The following is a 22,145-nucleotide window of genomic DNA, read 5'->3' as shown; positions in this document are numbered from 1 at the left end:
CATTGGCCAATTAGCACTGATCCAAGATTCATTAATGGACAGAAAGCAGATCGGAACAATTGGACAGACGGTGAAATAATTACGGGGGAACTAGAGAATAGGACCAGTAAGACTTAGAGTAGGCAGGAGATAGACACATAGAATCATAGAATTCTACAGTGCAGAAGGAGGCCATTCAGCCCATCGAGTCTGCACCAGCCCTGAAAAGATCACCCACTGAAGCCACGCCTCCACCCCTATCCCCATAACACAGTAACCTTTTGGACATGAAGGGGCAATTTAGCATGATGGGGCAGAGTTTGCAAGGAGCATCCAGGAGGCCTCCTTGAAACAATATGTGGATAGTCCAATGAGGGAAAGGGCTGTACTGGAACTGATATTGGGGAATGAGCCGATCAGGTGTTCAAAGTTTCAGTAGGGGAGCATTTTGGGAACAATGACCATAATTCAGTAAGTTTTAAGATACGGTTGGATAAAGATAAGAGTAGTCTCAGGTGGAGGTGCTAAATTAGGGGAAGGCTAATTACAACAATATTAGGCAGGAACTGAAGAATCGAGATTGCGGGCAGATATTTGAGGTAAATCAACATCTGGCATATGGATGTTTTTAAATGTAAGTTGATAGGAATTCAGGACTGGCATGTTCCTGTGAGGAAGATGGATAAGTATGGCAAGTTTTGGGAACCTTGGATAGCGAGGGATGTTGTGAGCCAAGTCCAAAAGAAAAAGAAGTAATTGTAAGAGCTAGAAGTCTGGGAACAGACGAAGCTCGTAAGGAATCTTTGGATCCTCACTGTCTTCAGGTGATGTCCCGGAGGACTGGAGAATAGCCAATGTTGTTCCTTTGTTTAAGAAGGGTAACAAGGATTATCCAAGAAACTGCAGGCCGGTGAGCCTTAAGTCAGTGGTAGGGAAATTACTGAAGAGAGTTCTTCGAGACAGGATCTACTCCCATTTGGAAGCAAGTGGACGTATTAGTGAGAGGCAGCATGGTTTTGTGAAGGGGAGGTCGTGTCTCACTAACTTGATAGAGTTTTTCGAGGAGGTCACAAGATGACTGATGCAGGTAGGGCAGTGGATGTTGTCTATATGGACTTCAGTAAGGCCTTTGACAAGGTCCCTCATGGCAGACTGGTACAAAAGGTGAAGCCACACGGGATCAGGGGTGAGCTGGCAAGGTGGATACAGAACTGGCTCGGCCACAGAAGACAGGGGGTCGCAGTGAAGAGTGCTTTTCTGATTGGAGGGCTGTGACTAGTGGTGTTCCCCAGGGATCAGTGCTGGGACCGTTGCTGTTTGTAGTATATATAAATGATTTGGAAGAAAATGTAACTGGTTTGATTAGTAAGTTTGCGGATGAAACAAAGATTGGTGGAATTGCAGATAGCGATCAGGACTGTCAGAGGATACAGCAGGATTTAGATCGGTTGGAGACTTGGGCGGAGAGATGGCAGATAGAGTTTAATCTGGACAAATGTGAGGTAATGCATTTTGGAAGGTCTAATACAGGTGGAAAATGAAATAAAAATCGCTTATTGTCACAAGTAGGCTTCAAATGAAGTTTACTGTGCTAAACCAGCCCCTATAGTATATACAGTAAAAACCCTTAAGAGTCTTGATAGGCAGAGGGATCTGGGTGTACAGATCCACAGGACACTGTAAGCAGCAACACAGATGGAGAAGGTAGTCAAGAAGGCATACGGCATGCTTGCCTTCATTGTCGGGGCATTGAGTATAAAAATTGGAAAGTCAGGCTGCAGCCGTACAGAACCTTAGTTAGGCCGCACTTGGAATATTGTGTTCAATTCTGGTTGCCACACTACCAAAAGGATGTGGCGGCTTTGCAGAGGGTACAGAAGAGATTTACCAGGATGTTGCCTGGTCTGGAGACAATTAGATATGTGGAGAGGTTGGATAAACTCGGTTTGTTCTCATTGGAATGCCGGAGGTTGAGGGACGACCTACTAAATTGAGGGGCATGGACAGAGTGGATAGTCAGAACGTTTTCCCTGGATGGAAGAGTCAATTACTAGGGAACATAGGTTTAAGGTGCGAGGGGCAAGGTTTAGAGGAGATGTGCGAGTAAGTTTTTTACACAGAGGATAGTGGGTGCCTGGAACTCGCTGCCGGAGGAGGTGCAGAATCAGGTACAATAGTGAAACTTAAGGGGCATCTTGACAAACACATGAACAGGATGGGAATAGATTGATATGATGCCCGGAAATGTAAAAGAGTTTAGGCTAGATGGCAGCATGGTCGGCGCAGACTTGGAGGGCTGAAAGGCCTGTTGCTGTGCTGTACTTTTCTTTGTTCTTTGTTCTTCTTTATTGAATGCCCGAGCAGGGTCTCTGCACTGTGTGGTATGTTCCTACTCTTCTTCCTTATGTACGTAAACCTAATCCAAGTTGTTCAAAATGAAGAATAATGGATACCAGCAACAGATTCTGGTCAACAAAGAGCCTCTTTTTATGAATCATGACTAAAGAAATGTTTGAGAATTGACTGTTCCTTTCATGACACAAAGATAGTTCCTTCTGCGTATTTATGCTTTCCTCTTTCTTGACCGTTGTACCTCTATATTTCTAGACACACAGATCCAAAATCATATCACGAAGGACCAAAATACTCGGCTCCTCACAATCGAGTCAACATTATATTATACAGCAGAAAAATGACATGAATGCCCAGGTTCTTCTGTGAAGTGTTTTATCCTTCCCCAAATGAGGTGCAGAGATCTGATACCATCAAGATAGACGTGTATTGTAAGTATTGACTCTTAACTCTCTTTGAAGCCTTTCATATTGCTCCCATTTTGGGGGAGATTATATCTTTAACCATCACCCACCCTGTTTCCCCCGCCATCTCCCCCCACCCCCTCAGGTTATTGCACAACATATGTCTGAACATTTTGTCCCCATACTCCCGTCTCTTCCTTCATTCTTCTGTTGCACTTGTTCAGAGATGCGGTGGAAGGGTGAAGGGGACAACGTGTTGTATTTATCTAGAACAGGAGACACAGTGTATAGGTTGAAGTAGCATAAGGGAGTGGCAATCTGGTTTCACAGCACAGTATTTCCCACTCCTGAGAAGGTTGGTCCATTGCCTCTTTGGGCAGTGTTTGTTGTTGATTGATCCATTGTGTCTATGGGGTGTTTGGTTGTTGATTGGTCCATTGTCTGCATGGGGGTATTAGGATGTTGATTGGTCCGTTACCTCTATGGGGGGGTGTTAGGTTGTTGGTTGGTCCATTACCTCTATGAGGGGGTGTTAGGTTGTTGATTGGTCCATTGTCTAGATGGGGGTGCCTTGGTTGATGATTGATCCACTGTCTCTGTGGGGGTTGGTGACAGCATGGTAGCACAGTGGGGGCAGCATGGTAGGCACAGCAGTTAGCACAGTTGCTTCACAGCTCCAGGGTCCCAGTTCAATTCCCGGCTTGGGTCACTGTGCAGAGTCTGCACGTTCTCCCAGTGTCTGCGTGGGTTTCCTCCGGGTGCTCCAGCTTCCTCCCACAGTCCAAAGATGTGCAGGTTAGGTGGATTGGCTGTGCTAAATGGCCCTTAGTGTCCAAAAAAGGTTAGGTGGGGTTACGGGGGTAGGGTGGAGGTGTGGGGATGGAGGTGTGGGCTGAGGTAGGGTGCTCTTTTCAAGGGCCGGTGCAGACTCGATGGGCCGAATGGCTTCCTTCTGCACTGTAAATTCTATGATTGTTCCATTGTCTCGGTGGGGGGGGGGGGGGTATTCGGTGTTGATTGGTCTATTGTCTCTATGGGGGGTATTTGGTGATGATTGTCTATTGTCTCAATGGGGGTATTTGGTGTTGATTGGTCTATTGTCTCTATGGTGGGGGTGGTATTTGGTGTTGATTGGTCTATTGTCTCTAAGGGGGGGGGGTATTTGGTGTTGATTGGTCTATTGCCTCTATGGGGGGTATATTGTTGTTGATTGGTCTATTGTCTCTGTGGGGGGTGTATTTGGTGTTGATTGGTCTATTGTCTCTATGGGGGGGTTTATTTGGTGTTGATTGGTCTATTGTCTCTATGGGGGTATTTGGTGTTGATTGGTCTATGGGTATATTTGTTGTTGATTGGTCTATTGTCTCTATGGGGGGTGTATTTGGTGTTGATTGGTCTATTGTCTCAATGGGGGTATTTGGTGTTGATTGGTCTATTGTCTCTATGGGGGGGTGTATTTGGTGTTGATTGGTCTATTGTCTCTATGGGGGTATTTGGTTATGATTGGTCTATTGTCTCTATGGGGGGTATTTGGTGTTGATTAGTCTATTTTCTCTATGGGGGAAATTTGGTGTTGATTGGTCTATTGTCTCTATGGGGGGTGTATTTGGTGTTGATTGGTCTATTGTCTCAATGGGGGTATTTGGTGTTGATTGGTCTATTGTCTATGGGGGGGTGTATTTGGTGTTGATTGGTCTATTGTCTCTATGGGGGGTGTATTTGGTGTTGATTGGTCTATTGTCTCTATGGGGGGTGTATTTGGTGTTGATTGGTCTATTGTCTCTAGGGGGGGGGTATTTGGTGTTGATTGGTCTATTGCCTCTATGGGGGGTATATTTGTTGTTGATTGGTCTATTGTCTCTGTGGGGGGTGTATTTGGTGTTGATTGGTCTATTGTCTCTATGGGGGGGTTTATTTGGTGTTGATTGGTCTATTGTCTCTATGGGGGTATTTGGTGTTGATTGGTCTATTGCCTCTATGGGGGGTATATTTGTTGTTGATTGGTCTATTGTCTCAATGGGGGGTGTATTTGGTGTTGATTGGTCTATTGTCTCAATGGGGGTATTTGGTGTTGATTGGTCTATTGTCTCTATGGGGGGTGTATTTGGTGTTGATTGGTCTATTGTCTCTATGGGGGTATTTGGTTATGATTGGTCTATTGTCTCTATGGGGGGTATTTGGTGTTGATTAGTCTATTGTCTCAATGGGGGTATTTGGTGTTGATTGGTCTATTGTCTATGGGGGGGTGTATTTGGTGTTGATTGGTCTATTGTCTCTATGGGGGGTGTATTTGGTGTTGATTGGTCTATTGTCTCTATGGGGGGTGTATTTGGTGTTGATTGGTCTATTGTCTCTATGGGGGTATTTGGTGTTGATTGGTCTATAGTCTATGGGGGGTGTATTTGGTGTTGATTGGTCTATTGTATCTATGAGGGGGCAGTTGGTGTTGATTGGTCTATTGTATCTATGAGGGGGGCAGTTGGTGTTGATTGGTCTATTGTATCTATGTGTGATTTCTTGGTGGTCTTAAGCCTGGTTTCACCCTCTGAATATGTCTATCATCACTCCTCCTCGGGACCCAACCGCTTATTCCTCTAAATTACCACACATACCATCCCTCTTCCACCTTGTGTATTCAATGCGTTGAAATCGAGGTTCATTGGTGACCTCGTAATCGAATTAATTCTTCAAGCCTGGGGGCTTGAGCGTCTCGCAATCTTCAGAGCTGGAGCGAAACATCTTCGCACAAAATGATCGACACACGAATTGGGCATTGGATCAAGTGACCGAGGCGTTCGGGCCATGGAAAACATTTGACAAACAGCTGGGTGCCCTTAACAGAGGCACTAACAGAAGGCTATTTCAGGGTGGGTGGGCTTGCTACCTTGCATTGCTACCTTGCATTGTGCGTCCGTCTTCTGTGACAGGCAATTCATCCCTTCCCTGCAGTACTCCTTTCGAACAAACTGACTCCGGTGTCATATTGTCTTAAAATAAGACTTTAGCTGAAGACTGCCAATGCGATCATAAATTAAGATAGATCAACTTGCTGCCCAAGGCAAAACACTTCTCATTTATTACGGGCCAGGGTTTAGAGAACCCCAGAGTGTATCATGGAGTTCACCTGACCCACAACTTTTAATAGCTGTTGGTTACGGGGAGCACAAGGGCCCACTCGAGAGGTGTGATGCAACAGAGATCTAAAGTACTTTTAAAACAAAAAAATGTTCATTCTATGAATCCAGTTAACATTTTATAAACACACAGTGAACATCTTCGCAACTATCAACTCAAATACTCCCCCCAAAGAACACAGCACTCTATAAGTAACCCTTAATCTTTCTTAGCAACATCCATAAGGCAAACACCCTCTTTAACAAAGGCAGCAAATTTAAATTCTCTACTGAGAGCAGTTATCACTTTTAAATTAGCAAGTGATCTGAAGACATTCTTTTCATGCAGAGAGAGATCAGAATTACACCTTGTTTGGCTGGATGCAGCTCCAACTCTGAAAATGAAACCAAACGCACACTGTAGCTGCCAGCTCAAAAACGAAAGTAAAAGCAGACAGACAGCCCAGCTCCACCCACACTCTGACATCACTGCAGCTATTTGATAAACACCCACTTCTTAAAGGCACATCCACTACAGCTATTTTGATAAACACCCATTTCTGAAAGGTACACTCACATGACACAATATTAAAAAGAAAGTGCCTGAGCTGATCTGGAGAGAAACTGGGGGACATGAAAATGTTAATTTGCACCAAATCGGGAAAAAGGGGAGTGCCATGGGCTTAAGGATGCATGGTTCTGGACTGGTAAATGGGTTCACTCCTGATCTTGTTAGTTTGGAGGATGTGTAAAATCTCAAGACTGCGTTTTCCCTCACAACGGAGGGTTCTTGGTTTGTCTCCCACTCTGAAAATAATACGCAAGGATTCAATAAAGGGGAATCTTGGGCGGCAGAGTGGCGCAGGGGACCTCATGACACTGAGGTCCCGGGTTCGATCCCGGTCCCGGGTCACTGTCCGTGTGGAGTTTGCACATTCTCCCCGTGTCTACGTGGGTTTCACCCCCATAACCCAAAGATGTTTAGGGTACGTGGATTGGCCACGCTAAATTACCCCTTTTTCGGGAAAAAAAAGATTGGGTACTCTAAATTTATTTTTTAAAAGGGGAATCTTGATAAATACCAAAGGGATAAAGGAATAGAAGGTGACAGGGTGACATGAAAAGGGGTGGGAAGAGGTTCACATAGAGTTTAAATAACAGGTTGGGCTGAACAGTCTGTTTTTGTGTTGATGTAATTCCATGTTTTTTTTTAAATATCCCCTAAACGCCAAATGGTGTTTCCTAATTTCTACCAGTTCACCAGCCGTCGAAAGAGCACTCCACCGAGACCCACTTCCTCACCCTATTCCCCTCTCACCCCATAACCGCACATAATCTGCACATGTTTGGACACACTTTAGCCTGGCCAATCCACCTAACCTGCACATGTTTGGACTGTGGGAGGAAACCGGAGCACCCGGAGGAAACTCCACACAGTCACTCAAGGCCAGAATTGAAATTGCATCCTTGGCGCTGTGAGGCAGCAGTGCTAACCACTGTGCCACCGTGCCACCCTCCGACTTATTGTGATGCCAGCCATTTGTTTCCCTTCAAGAGGACCATATTGAGTCCAGTTCCTGATGGTATCCAGAGAATTTAACGCCAGGACACTATCTTGTGGCACTAAAGCGGTGCCAGGCGTAGGGGACGTTGGAGTCGATTCAGAGCATCAGCATTGGAGATCTGAGTCCCCGGTCGATGTTGAAAAATATAGCTGGAGGTTGCCAATGCCAAAGTCCATCGCTGCACCCTGGTTTATCCTCGTGGAGGAACCCCAATAATGCCTTATGGTCGGTTAAGATGGAATTCGTTAATGCCAGATACCACAGCTAGGCCCTCTTTTTCAATTTGTACATACTTTCGTTCTGCTCCAGTGAGTGTTCGGGAGGAAAGGTCAATGGGCCTGCATCTGGTGGGTAGACTGGCTCTATCCCACAGGGTGGAGCATCACATGTTAAAATTATCTGTTGGTCTGGGTCAAAATGGATTAACAAGCTGGACGATTGTCCAGGGCCCCCACTTTTTCCCCATTGGCCTGAGTTCAAGTACTCCCGAGCCGGTCACCTGGCCGGGAAAGATCGACCCTTAAAGGGTCCATGCTACCAAAGGAGCCCTGCCCTGCCGTGTTACGAGGCAGAAGGTCACGGGTTCAAGTGCCACTCCAGAGATTTGAGAGCAAAGCCCAGACCAGCATTACCAGTGCAGGACTGAGGGAATATTGCATTGTCAGAGATGCCATCTTTTGGATGAGATGTTAAACTGGGGGACCCGACTACCCTCCCAGGTGGGCATTAAGATTCCATGGCCACCATTCCAGGGTAGTTCTCCCTGGCATTCGGGCCGATGTCTATCCCTCAACGAATGCCAGCAAAACAAAAGAAAAACAGATTTTCTGGCGGTTATCACATTGTTGTTTGTGGGATCTTCCTGTGCATAAATTGATGCCACCGCAGCGACAATGCCTCAAAGGCAATTCATTGGCTGGAAAGCATTTTGGGAGTGTCCTGAGGTGCTTAAAGGTGCTATACAAATGCAAATCTTCCTTTCTAAACAATATTTGTTTTCCTTCTTTCCCGTGTACAGATCCAATAGAAGGCGTTACGATAGAAGTGGGCCCACTCAACGACGTGATACGAGAAGGTGACACCATCACCCTGAATTGTACCGCTGACACCAACCTTCCACCAGAAAAATATATGTGGGAAAAAGACGTAAGTTGCAACAACCCAATGGCTGGATGGTTTTGACCTCTGCCAAATGAAGCTGATCGACGTTTCTTCAAGTGTCTGGGTAGGATTCCTGTTTTCCCGGTATCGAAGCAAGCTAATTGTCCTCTCCGGTGGGTGTGGAGTACGTTTAAGGGAGATTCTGGCTTCGAGGTGCTCAGTTACCATCCCACAGATTGGCTCGTCAGGCAACCCACGTGTACCGCACATACCTGCACCTGCGGAGTCACGGAACGTCAGAGTCAGCACAAGTACAGAAGGAGGCCATTCAGCCCATCATCTTCTTACTGGGTCTCAATCGAACAATCAGTCAGTCCCATTCGCCCCACCCCGCTGCATCCCCGTGGCTCTGCAGGTTTATTTTCCACAAGTACCCAACCAATTCCTTTTAGAAAGCGTAGGATTGCTGTTTCGCCAGCCTGCCATCAGTGGAGTAGCAATAACTTGTTGCTACGTTTTGTAACGTAGGTGGTGGCGTCACTGGTTATTTCTTGCTGCTGGTGTCAACCTGTCGGGTCAACCCTCGGCTTATTGGTGGAATCGAGGAGAATCCGGTCAGCTTTTGACTCATGCACTGAAGGCCGATTGTAGCTTGACCCCCCCTCCTCCCACCCAGCAGGAACACGGCGTACACCAGTTTATACTCCAGCCCCACCTCCCCCAGCTCACCCTTCACACAATCGGGCAGGGTGCAAAATGGGCACCTGAGCTGAAACCACACCCCTCTGGCAGGAGTTAGATTATTGATTCCTAATCCCCTCCATGATCCCTCCCCGACTGCCTAGGCAGCACCTTCCAAACCCACGACCACTGCCATCTGGAGGGACAAGGGCAGCAGATACATGGGAACCCCACCGCCTGGAGGTTCCCCTCCAAGCCACTCACCATCCTGACTTGGAAACACATCGCTGTTCCTGCATCAAAATCCTGGAAACAACAGCACTGTGGGTGTACCTACGCGGCATGGCGGCTCGATGGCACAGTGGTTAGCACCGCTGCCTCACAGCTCCAGGATCGATTTCGACCTTGGGTGACTGTCCGTGTGGAGTCTGCACGTTCTGCCCCCGTGCCTGCGTGGGTTTTCTCCGGGTGTTCCGGCTTCCTCCCACAGTCCAAAGATGCGTAGGCCAAGTGGATTGGCTGCGATAAAATTGCCCCTTAAGTGTCCAAAGCTTAGGATAGGGTTACGGGGATTGGGAGGGTGTGGGGGGGGGGGGGGGGGGGGGGGCTGGTGGGGGGGGTGGGTGGGCCTGGGGGGGGTGCTCTTTCGAAGGGTCGGTGAAAACTCAATGGGCACTGCAGGGACTCTCTGACTGCAGCGGTTCAAGAAGGCAGCTCATCACCACCTGCTGGAGGGCAACTAGGGATGGGCGATAAAGTTTGGGCCTAACCAGCGATGCCCACATCCCAAAAAGGAATAAAATAAAACTAAACCGCAAGGGGAACAGTACTGCGGGTGGGGTGGGGGGCAGCGCTGCGGTCTTATTTTTAATTCATGCCGCCTGGATTGGGAAGTGTTCACGTTTGGGGCTGGGGTCGGATTTTATACCCCCCCCCCCCCGCTCCCCATTTCACTCTGTTCCGACCAGGAGAGTTAATTACCCCAGTGTCTCCTGCTCCACCCCCCCCCCCCCCGCCCCCCACACACACACACAGACATACACGCACACACACACACACAGTGCTTAGAGAGTCGTGTTGTCAGTGCTACACTAACCGTTGAATCTGAATCACAGGGAATTCAGTTCAGTGACTCGGCCCAGTACACGCTGCAGGCGGTGACGAAGCAGGACGAAGGGGAGTACCAGTGCACTGTCTTTGACTTCGACTTCAACGCCAAATCAGCTAGCGTGGCCATTCAAGTGACAGGTAGGCCTTTCCCTCCCGGACACAGACTGCAACAATGAGAGCATTTACATCATGCTCCTTTCGGGGGCGGGGGTGGGGGGGGGGGGAGTGGTGGCGCAGTGGTGGTGGTGTCCCTCGATTCCTCATCTGGCTCATGCTCCGGGGGTCACGAGGTTCGAATCCCACTACGTCTGCTGGTGGAATTTACGTTCGAGGGCTGAACCTGGAAGCGAGTCTCAGTAACGGTGACCATGACAACTGTCGTCGAAAATCCATCTGCTTCGCAAACTCCCTTTCGGGAAGGAAATCTGCCGTCCTCAGCTGGTCAGGCCTACATGTGACCCCGCCCCCGCACCAGCCCCGCAGCAAACGTGGCTGGCTCTTAGCTGCCTCTCCGAAGTGGCCCCGGCAAGCCACTCAGTTCAAGGGCAGTTAGGGCCGGGCAACAAACGCCAGCCTTGCCCACGAAAAGAATAGATTTTTAAAAACCTCTGGATGCCCCAAGTCTGACGATTGTTGCAATGCAGGAAGCACCGCAGGAAAGGAAAATTGCGCCCAGCAAGCTCCCACAGACAGCGGTGAGCGGCATCACCATGGAACGAAAGATTGTCCAACTTGCTATTTCGGGCTGGCGCCTGCAGGATTAGGCCTGGCGTCTCCAGGAATGGGTAGATCTACTTCAGGACACCGCTGTGGGCACGGCTATTTTGATGTCGTCGGTGGGTAGGGCAGTTAAACCCTGTCGTCACCAACCTAATATAAATGGCTAAACCACAGCGGCCTGCACTTGGCATTGTATGTTGGCCCTTTATTACAAGGGGTATTGGAGTGCAGGGCTTCGGTCATGAGGCCGCATGTGGCAGCCTGTGTATTGGAGGCGGTACAGGGAAGGTTCATTAAACTGGTCCCTGGGATGAGGGGGTTGCCTTTTACGAGAGATTGGGTCAATCAGGCCTATATTGGCTGGAGTTTGGAAGAATGAGAGACGATCTCATTGAAACCTATGTGATTCTGAAGTGGACACTGAGAGTTTTGTTTCTGCTGGTCGGGGAGTCGAGAACACGGGGGGAGGGGGGTACGGGGGGACGACGACGATGACACAGAGTTTCAGGATGTAAGGGGCCGTTCATTTGTGATGAGATGAGAAGAAATCTTTTTTGTAAAGGATGCGAATCTTTGGAATTTTCTACCCCAGGGAGTTGCGGATACTCCAGGGTTGGATACACTTAAGGCTGGGACGAACAGATGTTGGTCTGGGACGAACAGATGTTGGTCTCTCGGGGAATTAAGGGATACGGGGAGCTGGCGGGGAAGTGGTGTAGAAGCCCAAGATCGGCCATGATCATATAGAATGGCGGAGTAGGTTCAACAGGCCATAATAATAATAATCGCTTATTGTCACAAGTTGGCTTCAATTAAGTTACTGTGAAAAGCCCCTCGTCGCCACATTCCGGCGCCTGTTCGGGGAGGCCGGTACGGGAATTGAACCCGCGCAGCTGGCCTTGTTCTGCATTACAAGCCATCTGTTTGGCCCACTGTGCTAAACCAGCCCCATTCTGGCCACAGCCAAAGGGTCTACTCCTGCTCCTATTTCTTATGTCCTGGTCTTAATGCAGTGAACCATCCAAGGGTGCTTCACAGGAGAGTTAGCAAGCAGAATTGGACTGCGAACCACATAAGGTGATGGAGGGCCAGGCAGCCGAAAGCTTTGTCGAGGGGGTTAGGTTTTAAGGAGACGATTGTGGAGGAGAGAAATGGGCAGCGAGGCACATGGAGCGAATTCCAGAGCTCAGGCCCCAGGCAACCGAAAGCGCGGCCACCGAATCGGGAATGCTCGAGGGGCCGGGATTGGAAGAGCACAGATATCCCGGAGGGTTGGAAACGGTCACAGAGAGAGAGAGAGGAAGGGACGAGACTATGGTGGGGCTTGAAGATGAAGCTGAGAATTTCAAAAACAAGGTGTTGTCAGTCTGCCAACAAATGTACAGTAACAGATATATTATTACTCGCAGTTTTCTGATTTCATTGGTTTCTTTCTGTATTCCTTCAGCAAGAGAAGATAACAATGAGTTAAATGGACCAGGAGGTAAGATATCATGGAATCCCTACAGTGCAGAAGAAGGCCATTCGGCCCAACGAGTCTGCACCGACCCTTCGAAAGTGCACCCTAACTAGGCCCACCACCACTCCCCCCACCCCACCCCACCCGCTCTATCCCTGTAACTCCACCTAACCTTTGGACACTAAGGGCAATTTATCATGGCCAATCCACCTAACCTGCACATCTTTGGACTGTGGGAGCAAACCGGAGCACCCGGAGGAAACTCATGCAGACACGGGGCGAACGTGCAGACTCCACTGAGACAGTCAACCCCAAGGTCGGAATCAAACCGGGCTAACCAATGTGCCGCCATGCCACCCCATATCTAATGGTTCATTGAAGAACTGCTGGATGCTTGATCCGCCATGGAGTGAGGAATAATCCTTTGGTGTTGCAATGAAATCAGTTCCGCTCTCAACGAGTGTAAATTTAGTGATTCCCATGCTACAAGAGTGTTTCAGGGCCCAGGCGGGGACACAATGCTGAAAGATAAAGTGATCATGACATCCTCTGCCTGCTGTCATAGAATCATAGAATTTCTGCAGTGCAGAAGGAGGCCATTCGGCCCATTGAGTTTGCACCGACCCTCTGAAAGAGCACCCTAGTTCAACATCCTAGTGGCATTATTGATGGCTTGGTTGGAGATATTTAACACCATCTTTACTAAGACCCCTTGTAATGGGTCTAAGACACCTTAGCTATTTCAGATAATGGCATGACACTATGGCCATTCAGCCCATTGCACCAATGCTAGCTCTTTGAATGTATTTTCCACTTTTGCCCTATTCTTTACCACATTACCCCGAATATATTTTCCTTTTCTTTTTTTAAAATAATTTTAGAGTACCGAATTCATTTTTTCCAATTAAGGGGGCAATTTAGCGTGGCCAATCCACTTACCCTGCACATCTTTGGGTTGTTGGGGCGAAACCCACGCAAACACGGAGTGTGCAAACTCCACATGGACAGTGATCCAGAGCTGGGATCGAACCTGGGACCTCGGTGCCGTGAGGCTGCAGTACTACCCCACTGCGCCACCGTGCTGCCCCATATTTTCCTTTTCTTGAGTATTCATCCAATTCCCTTTTGAAATTTATTCGAAATAAATTCTCCTCATAACCACCGCGGGGACGGGACCGGGCGGGTGAGCCACGCAAAACGCCATAAACTTCAGTGTGGCTGGAAGATCCCAACCTAAGTGTCGAGCAATAACCTTTGTACTCTGTGGCTCAACATTTACCTGACAGGTTCCAAACTGGCTGACAGCTCTCCTTGTGGCCCAAATGTGGAACCCTACTGTCAGATGCTGTAAGACTTCCGCAGTGTGAGCTGAGGTACGAATAAGGCAGTAGAACACCTCTGCACTGTAGGAGAGGAGGGATTTGGGAATGGTGGTGGGATTCTGGACCAGGATTCCCTGAGCAAGTGACTCTGGCTGGAATGTTGGCATGGTGTGGGCGTTGAGGACAAGGTCGGGCGGGACCATGATGCCCACCTAGTCAAATAGCCTGCTGGCATTCGCATGGGAGGCGACGGCTAACTGAGTGAGGTAGAGGTACCTGCCCTGGACAGCTCCTTCTGGAGACAGAGACAAACTGGGGACAAAGAGTCATTGGATAAATAAAACAGAAGGGGCGGAACGGTGGCACAGTGGTTAGCACTGCTGTTTCATGGCGGCAAGAACCCGAGTTCAATCCCGGCCCGTCACTGCCCGTGTGGAGTTTGCACATTTTTCCCCGTGTCTGCGTGGGTCTCACCCCCACAACCTAAAGATGTGCAGAGTAGGTGGATTGGCCACGCTAAATTGTACCTTAAATGGGGGAAAAAATTACAGAGCTTGCATTTCTATACACCCCTGTCACAATCCCAGGAGGTCGCAAAGCACTTGACAGTGTAAGCTGAATAACAGCCAATTTGTGCACAGCAGGATCCCATGAGCGGCAATGAATTATGGAACAGATGGTGCTTCAGTGGGGTTGGTGAAGGGATACATATTGGGTAGGACTTAGAGTCGAACATCCCCACCCGTCCGCTCTTCCTCGAGATACTGCTATGGGACCATTTACACCCGCCCGAGAGAGCATATGTGGCCAGCGACTCTTGACAGTGCAGCACTCCCTCTCAGCGGTGGGGTGTCAGCCTAGGTTATGTACTGGAGTCGGATTTGGAGCCGGTTCAGAGCTGGGAGTACTAGCCACTAGGCCACAGCTGGCACTCTTTGGTAAGAGTGGGGTAAGAAGAGTGGGTTAAACATCGCCTCTTCTATACTCCCTGGTCACTGTGGCATTTCCTGCCTGTGTGTCACCCACGACTCAAGAACTAAGGTAAATCAGCTCCTAATTGCGGGGAGGGAGGGTGGGGGGTGGAGGGAGGGTGGGGGGACGGGACGATTTTGCAGCAACACTTTCTCATTTTGTTTTCTTAACTTTTATTCCAGTGTTCGCCGCAGAAAGCCACTCTACAGGTATGAAATCCGTCAGGAGGATGACCACAGTCTGATTAAATCTTACCCACGCGTTAATTCTACAACCGGAGTGAGATCGGCAGACGAGGGTTTAAGGCAGTCACGTGACATTCTCCCCCTCTGCCATTTTAACAGAGAGGGTGAACCTACCTGCAAGCAGGAGGGGCTGGCAAGTTGATCCTGTCCTTCCCCGCAACCATTACCCACGGAAGCTTTAGCCCCAAATCTCTGCAATGCCATTTTTATCAAGGTCACGCAAGCTTTGCAATTAGTGTTATGGGCCAGGATTTAGAGAACCCCAAAGTGTATCATGGAGTTCACCTGACCCACAACTTTTAATAGATTGTGGTATGGGGAGCACACGGCCCACTCTACAGGTGTGGTACAGCAGAAATGGAAAAGTATTTTTTAAAGCAAAACAATGTTTATTCTATGAACTCAAGTTAACCTTTTTAAAACATACAGTGAACATCTTAGCAACCATCAATTCAAATACAACCCCCAAAGAATACAGCACTAAGTAATCCTTTAAGCTTTCCGTTTAACATCCATAAGACTTAAAACACCTTTTACCAGAAGCACATCAGGTTAAAGCCACTACTGTTATTAGTTTAAAATCACCAGAATCGATTTACAGTCTTTAGGTTACAGAGATTCATTCACCTTCTGGATGTGACTGCAGCTATCCAGCTCTGAAAACGAAACTAAAACACACCCTGCAGCCTGCTCAAAAACGAAAGTAAAAAGCTGACAGACAGCCCAGCTCCACCCACTCTCTGACATCACTGCAGTAGTAAACACCCATTTCTTGAAGGTATTCTCACTACAGATATTTATATACTCACCCATTTATAAACACCCTAAACATGTGAGAGTAACTTAAAGTTACTCTCACATGACAATAGACTTAGGTGACAAATTGATGTGTTGGGAGCTAAGGTGCAGGGAACTTACCCTTAAAACCAGAGGAAATTTCAGTAATTGGCGATATTGGGAGGGGAAGGGGGGAGGGGAAGGGGCGAAGGGGGTTGGGGGAGATTGGGGGAGGGGGGGGAGGGGGAGAGGGGGGAGAGAGAGGGGATAGAAGGAAGATACGAACAATTAGGAAGGGGGTTTAAGACTGAAGGAAGTCAAAGGGTCTGTGAGGAAGGGAGGCCATGAAGTAATTTAACGGCAAGGAAAATAATTTTATCTGTATGTTTATTTCCTGCTGACCTCCTCCATGTATGTACTGTTACAGCTCGGTATTATTGCTTGCAGATCATCGTGGAAAGTCCAAGTCGCTGAAGAGGGCTGGCATGGTTATTGGAATCATAGTGACGTTAATGTTAGTGGCTTTCTCCACTACCATAGCATACTACATGTGCTACCACAGGAGGAAGACAGAGAAGTGAGTCAACCGTTCGCATTTGGGCAGCACGGTAGCACAGTGGTTAGCACAATTGCTTCACAGCTCTAGGGTCGCAGGTTCGATTCCCGGCTTGGGGCAGTGTCTGTGTGGAGTCTGCACGTTCTCCCCGTGTGTGCGTGGGTTTCCTCCGGGTGCTCCGGTTTCTTCCCACAGTCCAAAGATGTGCAGGTTAGGTGGATTGGCCATGATAAATTGCCCTTAGTGTCCAAAATTGCCTTTAGTGTTGGGTGGGGTTGCTGGGTTATGGGGATAGGGTGGAGGTGTGGGCTTGGGTAGGGTGCGCTTTCCAAGAGCCGGTGCAGACTCGATGGGCCGAATTGCCTCCTTCTGCACTGTAAATTCTATGATTACTATGATTTACCCAGCAAAGAATGTGACTTCCCCCATCCTGAAGCTGGTGCGGAACGACAGAGAATTTACAGCACAGAAGCAGGCCATTTGGCCCGACTGCCCCATGTTTGTGTGCTGCACTCCCTCAGTACTGACCCTCAGACAGTGCAGCACTCCCTCAGTACTGACCCTCTGACAGTGCAGCACTCCCTCAGTACTGACCCTCTGACAGTGCAGCACTCCCTCAGCACTGACCCTCTGACAGTGCAGCACTCCCTCAGTACTGACCCTCTGACAGTGCAGCACTCCCTCAGTACTGACCCTCTGACAGTGCTGCACTCCCTCAGTACTGACCCTCAGACAGTGCAGCACTCCCTCAGTACTGACCCTCTGACAGTGCAGCTCTCCCTCAGTACTGACCCTCTGACAGTGCAGCACTCCCTCAGTACTGACCCTCTGCCAGTGCAACACTCCCTCAGTACTGACCCTCTGACAGTGCAGCACTCCCTCAGTACTGACCCTCTGACAGTGCAGCTCTCCCTCAGTACTGACCCTCTGACAGTGCTGCACTCCCTCAGTACTGACCCTCAGACAGTGCAGCACTCCCTCAGTACTGACCCTCTGACAGTGCAGCTCTCCCTCAGTACTGACCCTCAGACAGTGCAGCACTCCCTCAGTACTGACCCTCAGACAGTGCAGCACTCCCTCAGTACTGACCCTCTGACAGTGCAGCACTCCCTCAGTACTGACCCTCTGACAGTGCAGCACTCCCTCAGTACTGACCCTCTGACAGTGCAGCACACCCTCAGTACTGACCCTCTGACAGTGCAGCTCTCCCTCAGTACTGACCCTCAGACAGTGCAGCACCCCCTCAGTACTGACCCTCAGACAGTGCAGCACTCCCTCAGTACTGACCCTCTGACAGTGCAGCTCTCCCTCAGTACTGACCCTCAGACAGTGCAGCTCTCCCTCAGTACTGACCCTCTGACAGTGCAGCACTCCCTCAGTACTGACCCTCTGACAGTGCAGCACTCCCTCAGTACTGACCCTCTGACAGTGCAGCACTCCCTCAGTACTGACCCTCAGACAGTGCAGCACTCCCTCAGTACTGACCCTCTGACAGTGCAGCACTCCCTCAGTACTGACCCTCTGACAGTGCAGCACTCCCTCAGTACTGACCCTCTGACAGTGCAGCACTCCCTCAGTACTGACCCTCTGACAGTGCGGCACTCCCTCAGTACTGACCCTCAGACAGTGCAGCACTCCCTCAGTACTGACCCTCTGACAGTGCAGCTCTCCCTCCGTACTGACCCTCTGACAGTGCAGGACTCCCTCAGTACTGACCCTCTGACAGTGCAGCACTCCCTCAGTACTGACCCTCTGACAGTGCAGCTCTCCCTCAGTACTGACCCTCTGACAGTGCAGCACTCCCTCAGTACTGACCCTCTGACTGTGCAGCACTCCCTCAGTACTGACCCTCTGACAGTGCAGGACTCCCTCAGTACTGACCCTCTGACAGTGCAGGACTCCCTCAGTACTGACCCTCTGACAGTGCAGCTCTCCCTCAGTACTGACCCTCTGACAGTGCAGCACTCCCTCAGTACTGACCCTCTGACAGTGCAGCTCTCCCTCAGTACTGACCCTCTGACAGTGCAGCACTCCCTCAGTACTGACCCTCTGACTGTGCAGCACTCCCTCAGTACTGACCCTCTGACAGTGCAGGACTCCCTCAGTACTGACCCTCTGACAGTGCAGGACTCCCTCAGTACTGACCCTCTGACAGTGCAGCTCTCCCTCAGTACTGACCCTCTGACAGTGCAGCACTCCCTCAGTACTGACCCTCTGACAGTGCAGCTCTCCCTCAGTACTGACCCTCTGACAGTGCAGCACTCCCTCAGTACTGACCCTCTGACAGTGCAGCACTCCCTCAGTACTGACCCTCTGACAGTGCGGCACTCCCTCAGTACTGACCCTCAGACAGTGCAGCACTCCCTCAGTACTGACCCTCTGACAGTGCAGCTCTCCCTCAGTACTGACCCTCTGACAGTGCAGGACTCCCTCAGTACTGACCCTCTGACAGTGCAGCACTCCCTCAGTACTGACCCTCTGACAGTGCAGCTCTCCCTCAGTACTGACCCTCTGACAGTGCAGCACTCCCTCAGTACTGACCCTCTGACTGTGCAGCACTCCCTCAGTACTGACCCTCTGACAGTGCAGGACTCCCTCAGTACTGACCCTCTGACAGTGCAGGACTCCCTCAGTACTGACCCTCTTGACAGTGCAGCTCTCCCTCAGTACTGACCCTCTGACAGTGCAGCACTCCCTCAGTACTGACCCTCTGACAGTGCAGCTCTCCCTCAGTACTGACCCTCTGACAGTGCAGCACTCCCTCAGTACTGACCCTCTGACAGTGCAGCTCTCCCTCAGTACCGACCCTCCGACAGTGCAGCTCTCCCTCAGTACTGACCCTCTGACAGTGCAGCACTCCCTCAGTACTGACTCTCTGACAGTGCAGCACTCCCTCAGTGCTGACCCACTGACAGTGCAGCACTCCCTCAGTACTGACCCTCTGACAGTGCAGCACTCCCTCAGTACTGACCCTCTGACAGTGCAGCACTCCCTCAGTACCGACCCTCCGACAGTGCAGCTCTCCCTCAGTACTGACCCTCTGACAGTGCAGCTCTCCCTCAGTACTGACCCTCTGACAGTGCAGCTCTCCCTCGGCACTGATCCTACAATAGTGCAGCACTGACCCACACCCGGGGATTTCCCAAAGAAGCGGGAATCTCCGTCCCGCTGGTCCTGTTTTCTGGCACGGCACGCCCCTGACAGCAGTGGGATCCTCTATTCCGGCAGCCGGCCAATGGGGTTTCCCGTTGTGGCCAGCCCACGACATCGGGAAACCCACGGGCGAGGGTGCGCTGCGGCAAGGCGGAGGATCCCGCCGACGGAGAATCCCGCAGCTTGTGTGTACCTCAGCACAGATCAGTATGGAGCCTGAAGCCTTGTCTGTAACTTAGCATAGATTTAGGATGGAGCCTGAGGCCTTAGTGTGTGAAACTTGACCAGCACATCAGGACGGAGCCTGAGGCCTTGTTATGAGTAACTCAGCGCCGGATGAAGCCTGATCAAAGTCTTGAGTAGCTCAGCACAGACACAGGATGGAGCCTGAGGCTTTGTTATGTGTAACTCAGCGCCGGATGAAGCCTGATCAAAGTCTTGAGTAGCTCAGCACAGACACAGGATGGAGCCTGAGGCCTTGTTATGTGTAACTCAGCGCCGGATGAAGCCTGATCAAAGTCTTCGGTAGCTCAGCACAGACACAGGATGGAGCCTGAGGCCTTGTGTGTAACTCAGCACAGATAGAGCCTGGTGTAACTCAACTGTTTCCTACCTTGTCCAGTTGATAATGAGGCATCCTTTTATCATGAAGCTTAGCTAATGTCTGTTTGTTAAGGAAACCTTTGGAGGATTTAGAGGAAGAGAATGCTTTGGATCCAGGAATTGTCCCTCCCATGGTGGAAAAAGATATCAGAGAGGTAGGTCCTTTTAATTCACAATATGATTGGTGAACATTTTATTTACTTTCTAGTTCCCAGTGTCTTTTTTTCCCCCACAGATTGAGTTGTTGCAGCATTCTTGTTCACAATTGGCCCCCCATTCAGAGTCCATGGTTTTGTAGTCCTGACCTCTGGCCCTATGTTTATGGATCATAGCCCATTGTTGATGATCCCGAGAAAGATCATTGGGCAAGTTGAACGTCTCCACTGTTCCATTTTCCTCTCTCTTGATAACGGCAGCCGTGATTTTCCGATGGATGCGAAGTCCAGGATGCGCCTCAGAAACCTCCAACCGTTGTGCTGTTTCACAGTGTGCGTGTACCAGCCGAAACCAACTGTTTCAGCCAAGGGCAGGTGCTCGCGCACATCATTGGCGAGTGACCAAGGTGACCTCCATTCAGCTCTAGTTGCATTTGAGTCACCGTAAAGATGCCTTTCTTCAACCAGGTCACATCCAATCAGTTTATTCCCATCCCATCCCTGTTTTACCATGTCATCCTGGGCTCAGTGGGTTACGTTCACAATTTTGGGTTGGAAGATCATGTGGTCAAGTCCTCCTTTCGGGCCTTGAGTACATAAGACAGATGCGACCTTAAGCCAAGACCCTCTGGGCTGGATGTTAAAGATGGCACGCTGCTATTTTGAAGAGGTCCAGGGTGAGGAAGGGCGGGGAGGATTTCTTCCTGGAGTTTTGTCCAATAGTTGACCACAACTAGTCATTGTCATATTGCTGTCTGTGGGAGCTTGTTGCGCACATACGGCTTCCTACATCACAACAGTGGCCGCACTTCAGAGTTCTTGATTGGCTGTAAAGCATAAGGGGCATCCGGTGGTCGTGAAAGGTGGCCAAATAAATTCCAGTCATTTCTCCATTTCTTTTTTTTTCAGGAACCATGAACTCGCAGGTCAAAGATCCAACCTAGCGTAGTCTCCTCCGGCGAGAATCCAGGACATCACTCAGGAATACAGACACCAACAATAGATCAAACGCTTGGGCCTTTGTTGCAAATGTTTTATTTTGGTTCTTCAACTCGATTTAACACAAAGCCTCCAATATCTTCAACCTTGCCGTAATGATTATCCGCTAAGGCTTCATGGGAAAAGTTGGCCTGCTCTTTGCACTATTATTGTTGGGCCTTTTTAAAAAAAACTTGTTTTCCTTGTTGAATGAAATTACAATGCTTATTTTCTGACCCAGAACTGCAACCCTCTTCATTCCATTTCCCATGTTTTAAGTTTATTCTTATCGGTGTGGGGGTGGGGAAGGGGGGGGGTGCATTTCCTTAACAATCGCTGCCCCAGAATGCGGCAATCAATTCAACTGGTCTGATGCAAGGACTGGGTAGACCTTCGGGAGCAGTGGCTTAACTTGACTGCTTGTACAACATTTTAAACTTTAATAAAATACGTCCTTTTTCGAGCCATGAAGCGTCATAGAGTCTTTACCTACAGGTGGGGGACATTCAGCCCATCAAATCCATGCCAGCTCTCCATTGAGGAGTCCTACTAACTCCAACCCCACCACTCTATCCTTATAGCCCTCAAATGCCCATCTAGTTTTGTTTTAATTGTCTCGGTTTCCACCACCTTAGTAGGCAGTAGACCACTCGCTGCATTAAAAAACAGAAAAATAAAATACTGCGGATGCTTGAATTCTGAAATAAAAATCGGAAATGCTGGATAAACGCAGCAGATCTGGCAGCGTCTGTGAAGAGAGAAATGTTTCAGAGTTGAAGAGAGTTGGGAATGTGATGGGTATTGCACTGTTGAATAGCGGGGAGGTGGAACAGGTGAAACAAATAGATGAGGGATAGGTTGGGGCTCAGGATAAGTTTGACAAAGATTGAATGGACACAA

The 22,145-nt window shown here is 49.5% G+C and overlaps 1 protein-coding gene across 4 annotated transcripts in view; it reads left to right on the top strand.

Annotated features, from left to right (window-relative positions):
* LOC140390363 (CD166 antigen-like) overlaps nt 1–21,712 on the top strand; it is a 68,524-nt gene extending 46,812 nt beyond the window's left edge. For all 4 annotated transcript variants that reach the window (XM_072475470.1, XM_072475472.1, XM_072475469.1 and 1 more), the window contains exons 4-11: nt 2,587–2,762; nt 8,432–8,559; nt 10,311–10,443; nt 12,473–12,508; nt 14,961–14,987; nt 16,248–16,377; nt 20,186–20,267; nt 21,177–21,712. In XM_072475470.1, coding sequence (XP_072331571.1) covers nt 2,681–2,762; nt 8,432–8,559; nt 10,311–10,443; nt 12,473–12,508; nt 14,961–14,987; nt 16,248–16,377; nt 20,186–20,267; nt 21,177–21,185 — 627 coding nt within the window. In that variant the 5' untranslated portion in view covers nt 2,587–2,680 and the 3' untranslated portion in view covers nt 21,186–21,712. The remainder of the gene's footprint in view (nt 1–2,586; nt 2,763–8,431; nt 8,560–10,310; nt 10,444–12,472; nt 12,509–14,960; nt 14,988–16,247; nt 16,378–20,185; nt 20,268–21,176) is intronic.
* The last annotated feature ends 433 nt before the right edge of the window (nt 21,713–22,145 follow it).

Source organism: Scyliorhinus torazame, chromosome 14 (assembly GCF_047496885.1).
Source record: "Scyliorhinus torazame isolate Kashiwa2021f chromosome 14, sScyTor2.1, whole genome shotgun sequence".
Taxonomy (NCBI): Eukaryota; Metazoa; Chordata; class Chondrichthyes; order Carcharhiniformes; family Scyliorhinidae; genus Scyliorhinus; species Scyliorhinus torazame.
This window is presented reverse-complemented; position numbering and strand designations above follow the sequence as displayed.